The sequence below is a fragment of the Mustelus asterias genome, chromosome 6 (genome assembly GCF_964213995.1).
Source record: "Mustelus asterias chromosome 6, sMusAst1.hap1.1, whole genome shotgun sequence".
Lineage (NCBI taxonomy): Eukaryota > Metazoa > Chordata > Chondrichthyes > Carcharhiniformes > Triakidae > Mustelus > Mustelus asterias.
Genome location: NC_135806.1, coordinates 4288157 through 4305380, shown reverse-complemented (window position 1 = coordinate 4305380; position 17224 = coordinate 4288157). Strand labels below are relative to the sequence as shown.

The 17224-nt window shown below is 48.2% G+C and overlaps 1 protein-coding gene across 1 annotated transcript in view; it reads right to left on the bottom strand.

The window, feature by feature from the left end:
* Positions 1–17224, bottom strand: part of megf10 (multiple EGF-like-domains 10) — a 165563-nt gene that overhangs the window by 6296 nt on the left and 142043 nt on the right. The window contains exons 18-23 of the mRNA XM_078213956.1: positions 16424–16552; positions 11878–12006; positions 7073–7309; positions 5300–5427; positions 3712–3838; positions 2040–2087 (exon numbers count right to left, since the gene is read on the bottom strand). Coding sequence (XP_078070082.1) covers positions 2040–2087; positions 3712–3838; positions 5300–5427; positions 7073–7309; positions 11878–12006; positions 16424–16552 — 798 coding nt within the window. The remainder of the gene's footprint in view (positions 1–2039; positions 2088–3711; positions 3839–5299; positions 5428–7072; positions 7310–11877; positions 12007–16423; positions 16553–17224) is intronic.

Here is a 17224-nt window from a genome sequence, read left to right as displayed (position 1 = left end):
TTCCTTGAAATCTTAGATCATTCACCTTCAGATGCTGAAATCTTTACCCGTAACATTACAGCAGTAATTCCACTTCAAACATCAAGATTTCATTTATTCTAGTGACATTGCTGAAATAACAATAGTTTGAAATATAACATTTGAAAGCTTATGTTCTCCCCGCTCTACCATTTTCCACCTGGTAATTTTTCCACTTCCTTTCTCTCAATTTTTGTTAATTTTCCTCCACTTTTATACTCAATTTCTCAATATTCCAGACTTTAACTTCTTCTGCAACTTATTTTGCTTAAAACTTTGAAGCGGAGCAGCACGTTGGCACAGTGGTTAGCACTGCTGCTTCACAGTGCCACATAATGATGCTTCGGGGGAGGCAATGGCCCAGTGGTATTATCGCTAAACTATTAATCCAGAAACTGAGCTACTGTTCTGGGGACCTGGGTTTGAATCCCGCCACAGCAGATGGTGGAAATTTGAATTCAATAAAAAATATCTGGGTCTACTGATGACCATGAAACCATTGTCGATTGTCGGAAAAACCCATCTGGTTCACTAATGTCCTTTAGGGAAGGAAATCTGCTGTCCTTACCTGGTGTGGCCTACATGTAACTCCAGAGCTACAGCAATGCAGTTGACTCTCAACTGCCCTCAGGCAATTAGGGATGGGCAATAAAGGCTGGCCAGCCAGCGATGCTGATGTCCCATAGATTATAGATTATAGAACAGTACAGCACAGAACAGGCCCTTCGGCCCACGATGTTGTGCCGAGCTTTATCTGAAACCAAGATCAAGCTATCCCACTCCCTATCATCCTGGTGTGCTCCATGTGCCTATCCAATAACCGCTTAAATGTTCCTAAAGTGTCTGACTCCACTATCACTGCAGGCAGTCCATTCCACACCCCAACCACTCTCTGCGTAAAGAACCTACCTCTGATATCCTTCCTATATCTCCCACCATGAATGAAAAAAATTTAAAAATCCCATTTGCCAGCCCTTGGCCCATAACCATTGGCTGTGGCCAATTTTACAACTTCGCAAGACTCCGAGTAATGTTCCTTTGGACAAGTGGCATCATTCAATTGGCCAGATTCCAAAGTTTAGGTGTGAATGGGCCCAAAGCAACTTCCACTCCATCAGCATAACTCCATATCACTGTAACATCAGCAGGAACCCTCAGTTATCCATGTTAACATGGTTTCAACGAACCCTACACTCCTGTCACCACTGGTGTGCTCTGGCAGCAGAGTGTATAATCTACAACGTGAACTACAGCAACGCAGTAAGGTTAATTCATTCAACAGCACCTTCTAAACGCATGAATTCTCCCCATCTCGAATGACACGGACATCAGGCACATTGGAACCCCACCAGCTGCAGCTTCACCTTCAAGTCACACATCATCCTGACTCAGAAATATAGCGCCGTTCCTTCACTGTCACTGGGTCAAAATCCTGGAACACTGTGGGTGTGCCACAACCACCTTTCTCAAGGGAAACTAAAATATGGCAGTGGGCTCCAGATGGGTGACACGGTGGCACAGTGGTTAGCACTACTGCCTCACAGCACCAGGGACCCGAGTTCAATTCCAGCCTTGGGTGACTGTGTGTGTGGAGTTTGCACGTTCACCCCTGTGTCTGCGTGGGTTTCCTCCAGGTGTTCCAGTTTCCTTCTACACTCCAAAGATGTGCAGGTTAGGTGGATTGACCAAGGTAAATTGCCCCTTAGTGTCCCAGGAAGCGTAGGTTAGGAAATTAGCCATGGTAAATGCACGGGGCTAGAGAGTCAGTGTAGACTCGATGGGCTGAATGGCCTCCTTCTGCACTTTAGGTATTCTATTCTATGGAATGCCAACATTGACCCAATGCCACAACTCAGAATTAATTAAACAATAATTCTCCCCTTCCCATAATAGTTTTCCATGGTGCAATGGGGAGTGTGGCTATTTGACAGGTTCTCTCAGCTACTGCCCAGCAGACCTTTCCAGAGCTGGAATTGAGGGGGTGAAAGTTTTGAGAGCAGAGACGCCATTTAAAATCGTACCTTTAAGAGATTTTCCAACATATCCTCGGTCAATACCAAAGGCACCACCTGTAAGTAAATAAAAGCGTAATAAGTTTCTGAGGCAGGACACAAATTATCTGGAACAACTTGAGTTCAGTTCTGGGCACCACACCTCACGAAGGATACCCGCCTCGGAGAATTAGACCAGGACTAAGGGAGTTGAATCACAAGAACTGGTTACACAGACTATCGGCTTGTATTCCCCTGTGTATAGGAGATTACAGGATGATATGGTGTGAGTGAAGGATTTGAGAGGGTTGAGAGAGAGCAGTTATTCCCTCTGGGGCGGGTGGGGGGGGGGGGCGGGGGGGGGGGGGGGGGTGGTGGGTAACCTTAAAGATAGAATTAGGTCACTGAGGGGTGATCTTAGAGCAAAGAATAGTGGAAATTTAGAACTCTCTCCCCACCAAAGCTGTTGAGACTGAGGGCAAGTGGAAAATTTCACTATTGAGGTTGATTGTTTTAGAGTAACGGTGCTGAGGGCTATGGAACAAAGACAGGTAGCTGGAGTTCAGATTTTTTTTTAAAAATCATTCATAGGACATGGGCATCGTTGGCTGACCAGCATTTATTGCCCATCCCTAGTTGCCCGAGGGCAGTTGAGAGTCAACCACATTGCTGTGGTTCTGGAGTCACATGTAGGTCAGTCCTTCCCTAAAGGACATGTGTGAACCAGATGGGTTTTTCTGACAATCGACAATGGTTTCATGGTTATCGGTAGATTCTTAATTCCAGATATTGGTTTTTATTGAATTAAAATTCCGCCATCTGCCATGGTGGGATTTGAACCTGGGTCCCCAGAACATTAGCTGAGTTTGTGGATTAATAGTCGAACGATAATACACTGGGTCATCGCCTCCCCTATGCCGATCAAATATGTTTTTAACTGAATGGGGGAGGCAGAGGAGCGGGATGAATGGCCTCCTCCCATTCCTACGTAACAGCTTGATATTAAATGACGTATGGGCAAAGATGGTCCAAACATGATTGTTGTAAACGTTAAACTGAAATGATCTTCGAGCAGTTGGGAAGTTGGACTGGGGCAAGGAGTGGACAGTCAACCCACTTTTAGAAGATGAGTTTAAATCTGTTAATGAGACCGGCGGCTCCTGGGTTACTCTGATTCGCAGATGTTACAGTGGGCATTTGTTGGCCAGGCCTTGTGGATGGAGAGAGGAGTGGGCAGTTTTGGGCAGAAGGTAAATTCCTTTACAGCACTGCTTGTGGGCCAGGAGGAGCAGGAGTGCTTTTCCCCCAGGCTCCCCCAAGTTACCTCACTCCATGGAAAGATCCCTGTGGTTGGGGATTGGATCCAGAAACCACATCTCCCACCCTGTCTCCCACCAAGCTGGGGTCAGGGATTTGGTTGACCTGGTCCTTGAAGCATCTAGCTCTGGAGTCCTCCACCCAAGTGGAAGCCAAACCTATCAGTCAGGCTGACGTCCAAGCAAAGAAGATTTCAGGACCAAAGGTCATCCACCACTGAGTTAAAATTCCACAGTGGGTGGAGAAATCCGGGGTTTCCATCAAAATCTCTGCCCCTCTCCCCAACCCTGTTAACATCCAATCTATTATTCCCCCAATCAAACCTGAGTATCACTATACATGGCATTGCATTCAGTAGCTAATAATGAGTTAGAAATTGGAATACCGAGATCGTTAGGGTAGCCACCCTGTTTCCAGTCAGCGGGTAACGTTGCTGTGTAATCCATAACAGGACCTTGCTTTCCTTGACTCTTGAGATTTTTGAGATTTACGAAGAGTTGATTGTTCTTCGTCTGTTGTGTCGAAAAGGAGCAATCAAAATATGGAGTCAGAAGCATTTGCTTTCATCTTAATACTGCTCAAGTTACAGTTTCAATAGCCACAGGTCTATTTGCCATTCTTGTTGAGTTTTTGTCTTTACCGTTGAGTGGTTTATTTGGCAATGGATTCAGGGGGGCAGGTCCTTGAATCCAGGCCATGATTTGCATTGCAATCTGCTGCCCACCATGTTTTTTAATGTTTAAAGTTTTAAAGTTTATTTATTAGTGTCACAAGTAGGCTTACATTAACACTGCAATGAAGTTACTGTGAAAATCCCCTAGTCGCCACACTCCGGCGCCTGTTCGGGTACACTGAGGGAGAATTTAGCACGGTCAATGCACCTAACCAGCACGTCTTTCAGACTGTGGGAGGGAACCGGAGCACCTGGAGGAAACCTATGCAGACACGGGGAGAACGTGCAAACTCCACACAGACAGTGACCCAAGCCAGGAATCGAACCCGGGTCCCTGGTGCTGTGAGGCAGCAGTGCTAACCACTGTGCCACTGTGCCATCCTGAATGCACACCATGTATGCACACATTGAAGATGCTGGCAGCTTGTTGACATCTATTAAAAGAAAGCACTGAAAAAGTTGCATTTACTTGGTGCCTTTTACATCCTCAGGATATCCCCAAAGTGCTTGACAATCAATTAACTAACTCTGAAGTGAGGTGTTATGGGTAATATGGCAGCCAATTAGCGCACAGCAAGCTCCCACAAACAGCAATGTGACGAAGAACAGATAATCTGTTAATTGAGGATAACCGTTGGCCCAGGACACCGTGGAGAGTTCCTCTGCTGATCCTCAAGATAGCGGCCATTCGATCTTTTATATTCACCAGATGAGACAGATGGTGCCTCAGTTTAACATCTCATCCAAAAAACGGCACCTACAACAGTGCCGCACTCCCTCATTATTGCACTGGGAGTGTGAGCCTGGATCTTTGTGCCTAGGCCTCTGGAGTGGGACTTGAACAGGCAATTGGTTGGGGCAAATGGCCTGTTTCTGTGCTAGATTGACGTGTATCATAAGGAGGCCATTCGGTCCATCACACCCCATGCTGGCAGTAATTCCCAAATTCTTTCTCAGCAAATATTATGGCTGGAATTCTCCAGTCTTGCACGTTCCGTCACCACTGTCAGCGAGGAGGGAGACATTAGCGCTCAGTCAAGTCTCCATTCACTGCAGCGGGACTGGAGAATCCCAGCCGCGGGTGAGGTCAGAGAACCCCGGCATTTGTCATTCCATGTGGTACACAATGTATTATTCTGCTATGAAAGTTGACCACTGTTTAAACAAGGCAGTTTCTTTGAGGCTGCAAAGCTTAGATTTCTCTATTTGCTGAGACCATTGCTGTCGGCAGGTTGATAATTGTAAGAAGCTGTCACCCTGTTGAAACAGTAGCTATTATTTCTCAGTGAATATTTCTTACCTTTCCAGAGACGCTGCGCTGACAGTTGTTGGTGTGAGATGGGCTCCCACATTGCGCTAAGGTGTGGTAGCTCGGGTTGGAGAAATAATGACTGTTTGCGTTTCCAGTATTACCTTGCGACATTGCATCTGCAGAAAAAACAGTCGACCAGACTCAGTAAGGGGCCTCATTGTTGTACTTCTGGTCATGTTAGCACGGATGAATTCAGAAATCACTCAGAGGCCCAATCTGGCTTCCAAAGTAGCTTTATTTAACACCGGTGGAGGGAAAGTTTCTGGTCTAATCTCACTACTTCTCTGAAGAGTCCTGATGAAGGAGCAGCGCCCCGAAAGCTCGTGATACCAAATAAAGCTGTAGGACTTTAACCTGGTGTTGTGAGACTTCCTACTTTAAGCTGGTGAGCAGACTCAGACTCCTGAATGTTCAAACAGGACATTCTGAGGTGTCAGCTTTTAAGCTGTAGGATCTTTAACCTTGTCCTGATTTGTCACAAAATGGATGCTGAGTGCTATCTCATGTGTCCGAGCAAAGGGGTTGTTGGGGGGATGGCGATTTGTTCTCCCACAACAGTCAGGGCCTGTTCCCTGAGCTGGCTAGACGTATGAATTAGACCATTTTCATGTGTTACTTCTGCACTACAAAACAACAATGACCTGCATTCATATAGCATCTTCAAAAGAGCAAAATGTTGCAAGGCTCCCTACATGGGAGATGATCAGAAACAATACTTGACACCCCATCTTATAAAGTCATGTTAGGGCAAATGGCCAAAAACTTGGTCAAATGGATCGTTTTTAAGAAGGGTGTGAAAAAGGGGGAGAAGGAGGCAGAGAGGTTCAGGGAGGGAATCCCAGAGTTTAGGGCCTTGGCAGCTGAAGACTTGGCCACCAATGATGCAGAAACGTCAGAGTGGAGAGGGTTCCAGTGGTGGAGGAGGATTAAATGTGAGTTAAATATAAACTTAAACACAATTTATTGGAAGATTAATATGCTTGTATATCAGAAAATTCCATCTGCAGAGACAATCAATCCGTTGTTGAGGCACTCCAGTATATCTCAATGCATGTATTCATGAATTTTATGATACACAAGTGCATTAGTGCTGCAGCAAATCATATTTAAGTCGGATTAACATCCTCCGAGATCTCTCACATCCCATCGATCCCCGTTCTGGAATGAGTTCGATGACAGACAGTTGAGTACGTTACAGATCACTAGGGCAGTCTGGCGAGTGATGATGGACGCTCCACCCTCCTTCCCACCACATGGCTGACCCCAGGAATCTCTCCCACTCTTACTGCCTGTCATTGGCAGCAGTTGGAAGGATTTGGAGGAGGGAAATTGGAAAACACTTCCGCACACAAAGGGTGGTAGAGGTTTGGAACTCTCTTCACCAAATGGCAATGTACGCTCAATTAGTTGTTAATGTTAAATCGGGGGAGGAGGCGCAGTGCAGAACAAGGGACATAACCACAAAGTTAGAGCCAGGCCGACTGAAGAAACCCTTCACATAGGGGGTGGTGGAAATGTGGAACATTCTCCCCCAGAAATGGCTGTTGAGACTCAGGAGGTCAATTGAAAATTTCAAAATGGAGATGACTGCATTTTTGTTGGGTTTCGAGGAACATGGAGTCAAGGTGCGTAAGTTAGTCTCAGCCATAATTTAATCAAAAAGCAGAACAAGCTCGAGGGGCTGAATGGGTGACTCCTGCTCCTGATATAATCACATTCTTGTGCACCACAATTCACATGAAGCCACTGGGAATCTCTCACCTGTGACGGAGTAATCAGCATTCATGACTCGGAGAGCTGGTGAGTAGGTCACAGCTGCCATGTTGGCCTCTTTGCCCTTTTGTTTCCGACGGTACATTATGAAGAGCACCAGAAGGAAGAGAACGATCAGGAGAAGGATGATGATGCCCACTGTAGCTCCAATCTGATGGGAATCAGCAGGAATGGCAGTGCTGGTCCGACTAAGGCTGTTGAGATTGCCCACAATTATAACACCAGCTGGAAAAGACAAGTAAAATAATACTTTAACATGACATGATTTAATTTAATTTGATTTAATTTGATTGATTATTGTCACATGCATTGGGATAGAGTGAAAAGTGTTGCTTCTTGCGCGCTAGACAGACAAAGCATACTGTTCATAGAGAAGGAAAGGAGAGAGTGCAGAATGTAGTGTTACAGTCATAGCTAGGGTGTAGAGAAAGATCAACTTAATATAAGATAGGTCCATTCAAAAGTCTGACGGCAGTAGGGAAGAAGATGTTCTTGAGTTGGTTGGTACGTGACCTCAGACTTCTGTATCTTTTTCCCAAATGAAGAAGGTGGAAGAGAGAATGTCCGGGGTGTGTGGAGTCCTTAATTATGCTGGCTGCTTTGCCGAGGTAGCGGGAAGTGTAGACAGAGTCAATGGATGGGAGGCTGGTTTGAGTGATGTACTGGGCTATGTTCACGATCCTTTATAGTTCCTTGCAGTCTTGGTCAGAGCAGGATCCATACCAAGCTGTGATACATTCAGATAGAATGCTTTCTATGGTGTATCTGTAAACGTTGGTGAGAGTCACAGCTGACATGACAAATTTCCTCCGCCTCCTGAGAAAGTGGAGGCATTGGTGGGCTTCCATAACGATAGTGTCTTTGTGGAACATAGTGGGCCTGATTTTACCATTTTGATTCAAAGTGCTGAATCTGGGCACAATTCAGATCCGACTTGGAAACCTGCTCTCAGGCGCCCCCATACGCACTCAGCCTGAAAAAAAATCGCAAGTCTGAATCATGCTAGTGGCCCGGGAGCGATGGCCCCCACAGATATCACCCCAAACCCACAACATAACTGTCCCCCTTATCCATCCACCCCCCCGCTACCCAGACCGATCGCAACCCCCTGCCCCACTTCCCCCCCCCCACCGATTGCCCGCAGAGTGGTAGCGGACCCCCACTTCCCCACCATCAATTGTCTGCTGAGTGGCAGCGGACCCCCCCTGCCCCCCCACCCCCCCAGCAGAGATCCATCTGGCCCCCCTCCCCCCCACCAGAGAATGATCTGGCCCGCCTCCCCCCCCCCCCCCACGTCCCCCACCACCGATCTGAGTCAGAGAGCCGTTGGAAGCTCTGAACTTACCTCTTCAGAAGCTGGAGTGCCTGAAACAGACCTTTGCCGAGCAGGTCTGTTTCGCGCTGAATCTGGATGGGCGAACCCGATGGTAAAGGGGGAAGTGCTGGTAAGATTGGGCATCCATCTCATTAAGTCAATTTTCATGCATGCAAATGCATTTAAAACACCGTTGTGCCTGTTTTGGACGGGGTTCGGATCATGGCCATTCTTGGGCCTTGGTAAAATGGGCTTCTGTGCAGACGTGGGTGCGGATCTCACTAATCACCTCACGCCCGACTTTACCAAGTTTTCGCGCCCGAAAATGGCCGTGACGCAATGGTAAAATCAGGCTCAGGATTCCCCCCAATTTCTCGTAGGTTAAGTTCCCAGGAAGGATTGGATAGGAACTTTCCAGAATTCCGTTATCCTGATTATATTGCCACAGCTGCAGCACAGCGAGGGTCGGCCCAGGTGGACATCTTCCATTAGCGGTGAGTCAAAACTTTCTGATTCAAAAATCCTACCCTCGAACCAATCACAGCAGTCGTTGCTCAAGGGTGACTCCATGGAGCCTGGGATATTCAAATCAGATTATTTAGACTTGTAAAATAGAATTAACCGAGTTACTCCCCACACACTGCCCCGACCTCCTGTCTAAACTGACCAATGGTGTGGTCAGTCAATGTGCTTTTGATCTCCAATGTGACAGATCTCTCCCCTCGCCCCGCGGCTGGGATTCTCCGCCCTCGCCCCGCGGCTGGGATTCTCCGCCCTCGCCCCCGCGGCTGGGATTCTCCGCTCTCGCCCCCGCGGCTGGGATTCTCCGCCCTCGCCCCCGCGGCTGGGACTCTCCGACCTCGCCCCCGCGGCTGGGACTCTCCGACCTCGCCCCCGCGGCTGGGATTCTCCGCCCTCGCCCCCGCGGCTGGGACTCTCCGACCTCACCCCCGCGGCTGGGATTCTCCGCCCATGCCCCCACGGCTGGGAATCTCCAACCTCGCCCCGCGGCTGGGATTCTCCGCCCTCGCCCCCGCGGCTGGGATTCTCCGCTCTCGCCCCCGCGGCTGGGATTCTCCGCCCTCGCCCCCGCGGCTGGGATTCTCCGCTCTCGCCCCCGCGGCTGGGATTCTCCGACCTCGCCCCATGGCTGGGATTCTCCGGACTCGCCCCCGCGGCTGGGATTCTCCGGACTAGCCCCCGCGGCTGGGACTCTCCGCCCACGCCCCGCAGCTGGGAATCTCCAACCTCGCCCCGCGGCTGGGATTCTCCATTCCCGCTGCTGTGAATGTAGATTTGTCCAAGCACTGCCCTGCCAGCCAGAATGGAGAATTCCGGCCTGAGTGTAATTTAATGCACTTCCTTACCCCCACCTGGGTTGGGCTGGGAGGTGAGGGCGGGGCCTATTGAATGGGGTAGTAAGGCGGGGGGTGATGTAGAGACTACAAGGCCTTCCTGACTCCCCCCAACTAAGACCTGGGCGGGGCTGAGAAGGCTTAAGGTCATCCTTCCTATCCTCAGGCCAATGAAGGCCAAAAGGGCCTCATCATGTTGCCACTAGTATTCTAGAGAAGGCAGGCCTGCCTGCAGTCGAGATGGTGGGTGTTGGCCAGGGGGGCTTGCCTCCTGCTAGGGGGAAATTGGTGGAACACACCAGCAACAAGGGTCACCTCAGTGGGAAAAAAGCCACTGCCCTTCAAACTGACCTTGATCACCAGCGCCTTCCTGCTCGGCTCCCCCATTTAACGTAGCTCAGAGCAACCACCAATGATCCTCTATCCAGGCCCCCTGCAGTGCTGCTATTGGCCACAGCTCCTGGTGACACCACTGGTTTTGAAGAGCTGCTGCTCTCTGATTGGCCAGCAACTCTGACAGCTGGGATAGCTGTCATGTGGGCGCTAGGAACTCTGAAGCAGGTAAGGGAGCAGCTAAATTTTTCTATGAAATGTGGGGAGAAATATAGGAGGCAGTTTGCCGGTAAGGCCGAAAGGGAACTCGTGGATTAGTTTAAAAAGGGCGGCACAGTATCACAGTGGTTAGCACTGCTGTTTAACAGCTCCAGGGACCTGGATTCGAATCCCGGCTCGGGTCACTGTCTGTGTGGAGTTTGCACATTCTCCTCGTGTCTGCGTGGGTTTCCTCCGGGTGCTCCAGTTTCCTCCCACAGTCCAAAGATGTGCGGGCTAGGTTGATTGGCCATTCTAAATTGCCCTTAGTGCCCCGGGATGAATAGGTTAGAGGGATTAGTGGGTAAATATGTGGGGATATGGGGATAGGGCCTGGGTGGGATTGTGGTCGGTGCAGACTCGATGGGCAGAATGTAGCCCAATCCATCACGCAAACCAGCCTCACATCCATTGACTCTGTCTACACTTCCCGCTGCCTCGGCAAAGCAGTCAGCATAATTGAGGACCCTACGCACCTGGACATTCTCTCTTCCACCTTCTTCCATCGGGAAAAAGATACAAAAGTCTGAGGTCACGTACCAACCAACTCAAGAACAGCTTCTTCATCAGACTTTTGAATGGACCAACCTTGCATTAAAAGTTGATCTTTCTCTATACCCTAGCTATGACTGTAGCACTACATTCTGCACTCTCTCCTTTTCTTCTCTATGAATGGTATGCTTTGTCTGTATAGCGGCAAGAAACAATACTTTTCACTGTATGTTAATACATGTGACAATAATAAATCAAATCAAATCAAATCACTTTGAGATAACCAAAGGCTGGTGGAGTTCTCAGTTTTATTGCAAGTTTTAGAATATTGAAGCCAAGTGAAAATGATGAGTCTTTCTAAAACAATAAAACCTCAGTTAGAGCACTGCATTGAACCCCACACAATAGGAAGCACATTGAGGCCTTAGAAAGGGTTGAGCAAAGATTCACTCGGTACTGAGAGGAAATCCAAAGAAGAAGAAAGACTTGGAAAGTTTTTTTTTGTCAATGGAAAAACGCAGATTATGGGGCGATCTGATTGGAATGTTTATCGTTACGCTCGGATGGAAACAGACTGTTTCCAATAGGTGAGGGGTCAAGAAGGTGGGGGGGGGGGGGGGGGGGGGAGGTCATAGGTAAAAGATTAACTGCAAGAGATTTAGAACAGAGAGCAAGAGAAAATCTTCACACAGAGAGTTGTGTGGCAGTAAGATTCGCAGGGGTTAGTGCTTGGTGCAGAAACTGTGATTAGATTGATGGGAACAAGGCAGGTAACTGTGATTGGAACCATTTGTTGACATGGAGGGTAAAGACTGACATGGACCCGATGGGCTGAATGGCCCATAACTTCTATATAGAACTCCCATTCCAAAAAGTAGCCTCCTGTCTGCTTCATCACTTTGGGTTATGAGGAAGTATTAATACACAAGAAAGTTCAATGCTGAATAACTGACAAGATTGATTTATCTTCGGTCTAAGAAGGCAACAAGCTTGTGAACAGATGTGAGCTAAGGCCACTGGGCTGGGAGTGAACATTGTACCTTGGTCACATTTTGAACCTTTCCATCCGGGGCTGCAGTAACAGGTGCCTTTGATGTGGTCGCATGTGGAATTGTTCAGACAGTCGCACACCTGTCGACAGCCATAACCATAGGTCCCTGGTAGACATCCTGTAAAACATTAACATCAAGGATGGGTGGACAGGACACACAAGCATTCCCGGGGCTCTCCAGCCTTTAAAACTGGTCTCACAAAACCCCACTCATCATGACCCAAAAATAAAAGTATCCTTGACTTGTCCAACACATAGGGCTGGATTTTACGCTCTCTGATTGGTTGGTTTTAAGGTAGGGGGAAGGGTGGAAACCAAGTAAAATTCAATGGGTGATTTCCTGCCACCGACCCATCTAAAATTTTACAGGCATGGGGGAGACTTCGGACGGCCCCTGACCCTTCGACAGCTTTAGCTGTGCATGTTGGTGTCACGCAAGGGTGGAACTTCCTTTGTTAGCCCCTTTGATTCACAGGAGGCAACCTCCCCTCCCCCACCTCCCCAAAAGGTCATCCTTTAACCCTCTCCCTGCTTCTTCTTCAACTAGTCACCCTGCCCCCAATTCCCCTTGGCTGATGGTCTGTTTAAATCTGCAGTTTGTCATATCACCACCAGATGGGGCATCTACACTATGGCAGCAGGGACTGAATGTTGATTTATAAAACATCTGCCTCTCACGTCTAATTCGTCGGTTCAGACAAGGCATCGGTCGATGGTCAATGAGCTTCATGAGCTTCTCACATTTAGGGTTCGTGGAGTGGTTGGGAACGTGGTGAAAAGGGGACTGAGGAGCCATTAATGGGTGGAGGAGATTCACTGCTGGCAATTTGGTCTGTGGAATCCAAATTGGGTGACTGTTTTGTGGGAACTTCTGTTCAGTCCTCCAGCCTGACCCTGAGCTAGTGATCACGTGTCATTTTCATTCTCCTCTCAACTCCCGGGCTGCCCTTAGCTTCCTACGCTGTCCCACCGAATCTCAATGCAAGCTCGAGGAACAACACTTCACCTTCTCATTCGGATCTTTACAACCTTTCTAGAATCAACACTTGAGTTGAAGAATTTTGGACCATAATTTCTGACCCTGGCCCAGGCCCCTGCCATGTCCCCACCGCCCCCCACCCCACCCCCCCCCCCCCCTCCCCCACCCCACCCCCGCATAACGATTCTGCTGTTATACTTCCGCTTGACACATCTACAGAGGACTAGAGGGACCTTGGGGTGCATGCCCAAAGATCGCTGAAGGCAGCAGGACAGGTAGAATGGACGGTGAAGGTGGCACGGCAGCACAGTGGTTAGCACTGCTGCTTCACAGCTCCAGGGTCCCGGGTTCGATTCCCGGCTCGGCTCACTGTCTGTGTGGAGTTTGCACATTCTCCTCGTGTCTGCGTGGGTTTCCTCCGGGTGCTCCGGTTTCCTCCCACAGTCCAAAGATATGCGGGTTAGGTTGATTGGCCAGGTTAAAAATTGCCCCTTAGAGTCCTGGGATGTGTAGGTTAGAGGGATTAGCGGGTAAAATATGTGGGGGTAGGGCCTGGGTGGGATTGTGGTCGGTGCAGACTCGATGGGCCGAATGACCTCCTTCTGCACTGTAGGGTTTCTATGATTCTATTTCTATGACTTGCCTTTATTAGCTGAGGCATAGAATATAAGAATAGGGAGGTTATGATGGAGCTGTACAAAACGCTGGTCAGGCCACAGCTGGAGCACTGTGTGCAATCCTGGTCACCACACTATAGGAAGGATGTTGTTGCGTTGGGAAGGGTGCAGAGGAGATTCACCAGGATGTTGCCTGGGCTGGAGCGTTTCAGCTGTGAAGAGAGGCTGGTTAGGCTGGGGTTGTTTTCCTTAGAGCAGAGAAGGCCGAGGGGGGACCCGAGTGAGGTGTACAGAATTAGGAGGGACATAGACAGGGTAGATAGGAAGAAACTTTTCCCCTTAGTAGAGGGGTCAATAACCAGGGGGCATAGATTTAAGGTAAGGAGCAGGAGATTTGGAGGGGATTTGAGGAAAACCTTTTTCACTCAGAGGGTGGTGGGAATCTGGAACTCACTGCCTGAAAGGGCGGTAGAGGCCGGAACCTTCACAACATTTAAGAAGCATTTATGTGAGCACTTGAAATGTCAGAGCATACAAGGCTACGGAGCAAGTGCTGGAAAATGGAATTAGAATAGATAGATGTGTGATGCCCAGCACAGACACGATGGGCTGAAGGGTCTCTTTCTGTGATGTAAATCTCTATGACTCTTATCTTTTGTTTCTTTACTTATCCCATTACAACTCCCCTTCGCCTTCCACCATCGTCCCGTTCGCTATTCAACCATCATCACAGAATTGTTATGACACAGAAAGAGGCCACTCGGCCCATCGTGCCTGCACCAGCTCTCCAAATGAGCATCATGACTTCGTGCCATTCCCCTGCCTTTCAGGCAGTGCATTCCAGATCCCAACCCCACTCATTGAACTCAGGTTCCATTCTGCCCCATTACCTGCCCCCTCCATCAACTTGTCAATGTCCTTTTGAAGTTCTACACCATCCTCTTCACACTTTATAATACTTCCACGTTTTGTGGCATCCGCAAGCTTTGAAATCGTCTCCTCCCCATACCAAGATCTAGATCATTAATATATATCAGGGAAAGCAAGGCTCCCAATAATGACCCCTGGGGAACGCAACTACAAACCTTCCTTCAGCCCGAAAAATATCTACTGATCGCTCTCTGCTTCCTATTATTCAGCCAGTTTTGTATCCATGGTGATACTGTCCTTTTTTCAATCCCCCCATCCCTCCCCGCTGATATTCCCATCTTTTAACTTGCTTAAAAACAGTTAAAATACTTCACCTTCTTTCAGAGGTCTCGCCCTCTGCAAGATCTTTGGTTGGTCTATCAACTTTTCCCTCCCTGCCCCCCCATCCCATGGCGATTCCTGACACAGATGAGACCAGAAAGTCCCACTCGTTATCTATTTCCCTCTCCACAGATGCTCGCAGACTTGCTGAGCATTTCCAGCACTTCCTGTTTTTTTTTATTTCCAGCATCTGCCGTATTTTGCTTTTGTTTATTTGTCGATGGGGTCTGAGCCTCACTGGAAAAGCGAGCATTTATTGCCCGTCCCTAGTTATCATAGAATCCCTACAGTGCAGAAGGAGGCCGTTCGGCCCATCGAGTCTGCACTGACCACAATCCCTCCCAGGCCCTATCCCCATAACCCTACTTATTTATCCTACTAACCCCCTGACATTAAGGAGCAATTTAGCATGACCAATCAACCTAACCCGCACATCTTTGGACTGTGGGAGGAAACCGGAGCACCCGGAGGAAGCCCATGCAGAAACGGGGAGAATGTGCAAAGACAGTGACCCAAGCCAGAATTGAACCCGGGTCCCTGGCGCTGTGAGGCAGCAGTGCTAACCACCGAGTGGCCTCAAACACTGTGCCACTGTGCTGCCCTTGTTGAAGTAGTGGAGATTGACAGTGCTTCTCCCGAGTATTGCTTTAAGGGCAAGCTCATATCTGGACTATTTTGGAAGAAACAGTAGCCCAAAGGAAGTGGATTTTGCCTCAATAATAAGGCTCTTTTAGTGTAATTCTGGGGCACCTGAACAAGGCCGTTTCTGTCCAAAGTAAGCACAGGGTTTAAAGCACAGGGTTTAAACCACTCTAAGCAATTGTCATAAATGTAAATAGATAATGTTGAAACAACATAAGTGACTGCTCCTTTTAGAAGTGGATACTTCAATTGGTGCGGATTGAAACATGTAACTATATAATTTTAACAGATATAAAATGCTAGTTTACCCTCAACTGGAGTATTGCGCTGAGCTCTGGGGTTTCACACTTCAGGAAGGTATCCGAGAGAATGCAGCAATGATTCACGAGAATGGTTCCAGAGATGAGGAACTTCAGTTACGTGGATAGACTGGAGAAGCTGGGACTGTCCACGATGTAGAGAAAGTCTAAAAGAGGTGTGACAGAGGTTTTCGGTGGGTTTGGACACGGTGGAAACTTTTCCCATTGGTGGGGTGATGGAGAACGAGAGGATATTGATGTGAGGTGAACTGCAAAAAAGGAAGAACCATCTGGATTTCACCCAGTGAGTGGAAGGCACTGCCTGACAGTGCGGTGGAAAGTAGATTCAATCATGGTTTTCAAGACTAGTGGATCATTGTCTGTAAATAAACATTTTGGAAGGTGACAGGGTAACGGCAGGGGAGTGGCATGAGGTGAAGTGATCTTACAGAGAGCCAGAACGGATACAATGGGCAGATTGGCAAAAGGTGATCACCATCAGATGTACATGGGACTTAATAGGATGGAGGGTTATAGATAGGCCTAATAGGTATGGATATGTTCGGCACAACTTGTGGGGCTGAAGGGCCTGTTTTGTGCTGTAGTTTTCTATGTTTCTATGTTTCACGCGAGGATTTGTAGAATGATGCGGCGCAGGGTGCAGAAACCAGTCAGCCCGTGGTGCCTCTGCCCCTTTTCCCACCCGGATTCCACTTCGGACATGGTTCTGGACCATTCCCCACTTACTCTGCTGGCAGTGTTTGCCCATGAACCCAATGCGACAGGTGCACTGCCCCGAGATGTGGTCGCAGTCTGCTCCATTCTGACACTGGCACAGTTCACCACAGTCTCTCCCGTAATAACCTAATGGGCATCCTGCAGTCCAGAAAAGGAAAACAGCAATGTAAGGCCACCGACAAAAAGAGTTTCAAACTAAATCACTGGATAGCATGCCAGAGTTTGTGGCGAGGGTGATGGCGCTCACAGGGGGTAGGTTAAATGTGAAGATCCTAAAGTTACTGTCCATTTTGTGCCACTCAACTATTGCTTCACAAAATCAGCTCCCTGGGGTCTTTCCAGAATTTATTAAATATCCATGTTAATTTACCATTCAAGATGTCTCAGAATTTCAGTCATCACTGAACCCTTTAAATTGTGACATACGATTATTGTCAATCAATCTCTCTGGCTCCAAGAATTGACTTTTTTTTATTCATTCTGTATGACACGGGTGTCACTGGCTGGGCCAGTATTTACTGCCCATCCCTAGTTGCCTGAGGGAAGTTGAGAGTCAACCACATTGTTGTGGTTCTGGAATCACATGTAGGCCAGACCCCAGATCATTAGCTGAGTTTCTGGATTAATAGTCTAGCAATAATAACACTAGGCCATCACCTCCCCTAACAAGTGTGGAGTCTCATTCCTTTAGGTTCCAATTGTTAGAGATCTTGATGATGTGACATTGTATTTTTAAAAAACTTTTCCTTTCTGTCTCTTTATTTCTTTATCTCAATCGAGCCTTTCTTTCCCTCTCTTTATTTTACTTTC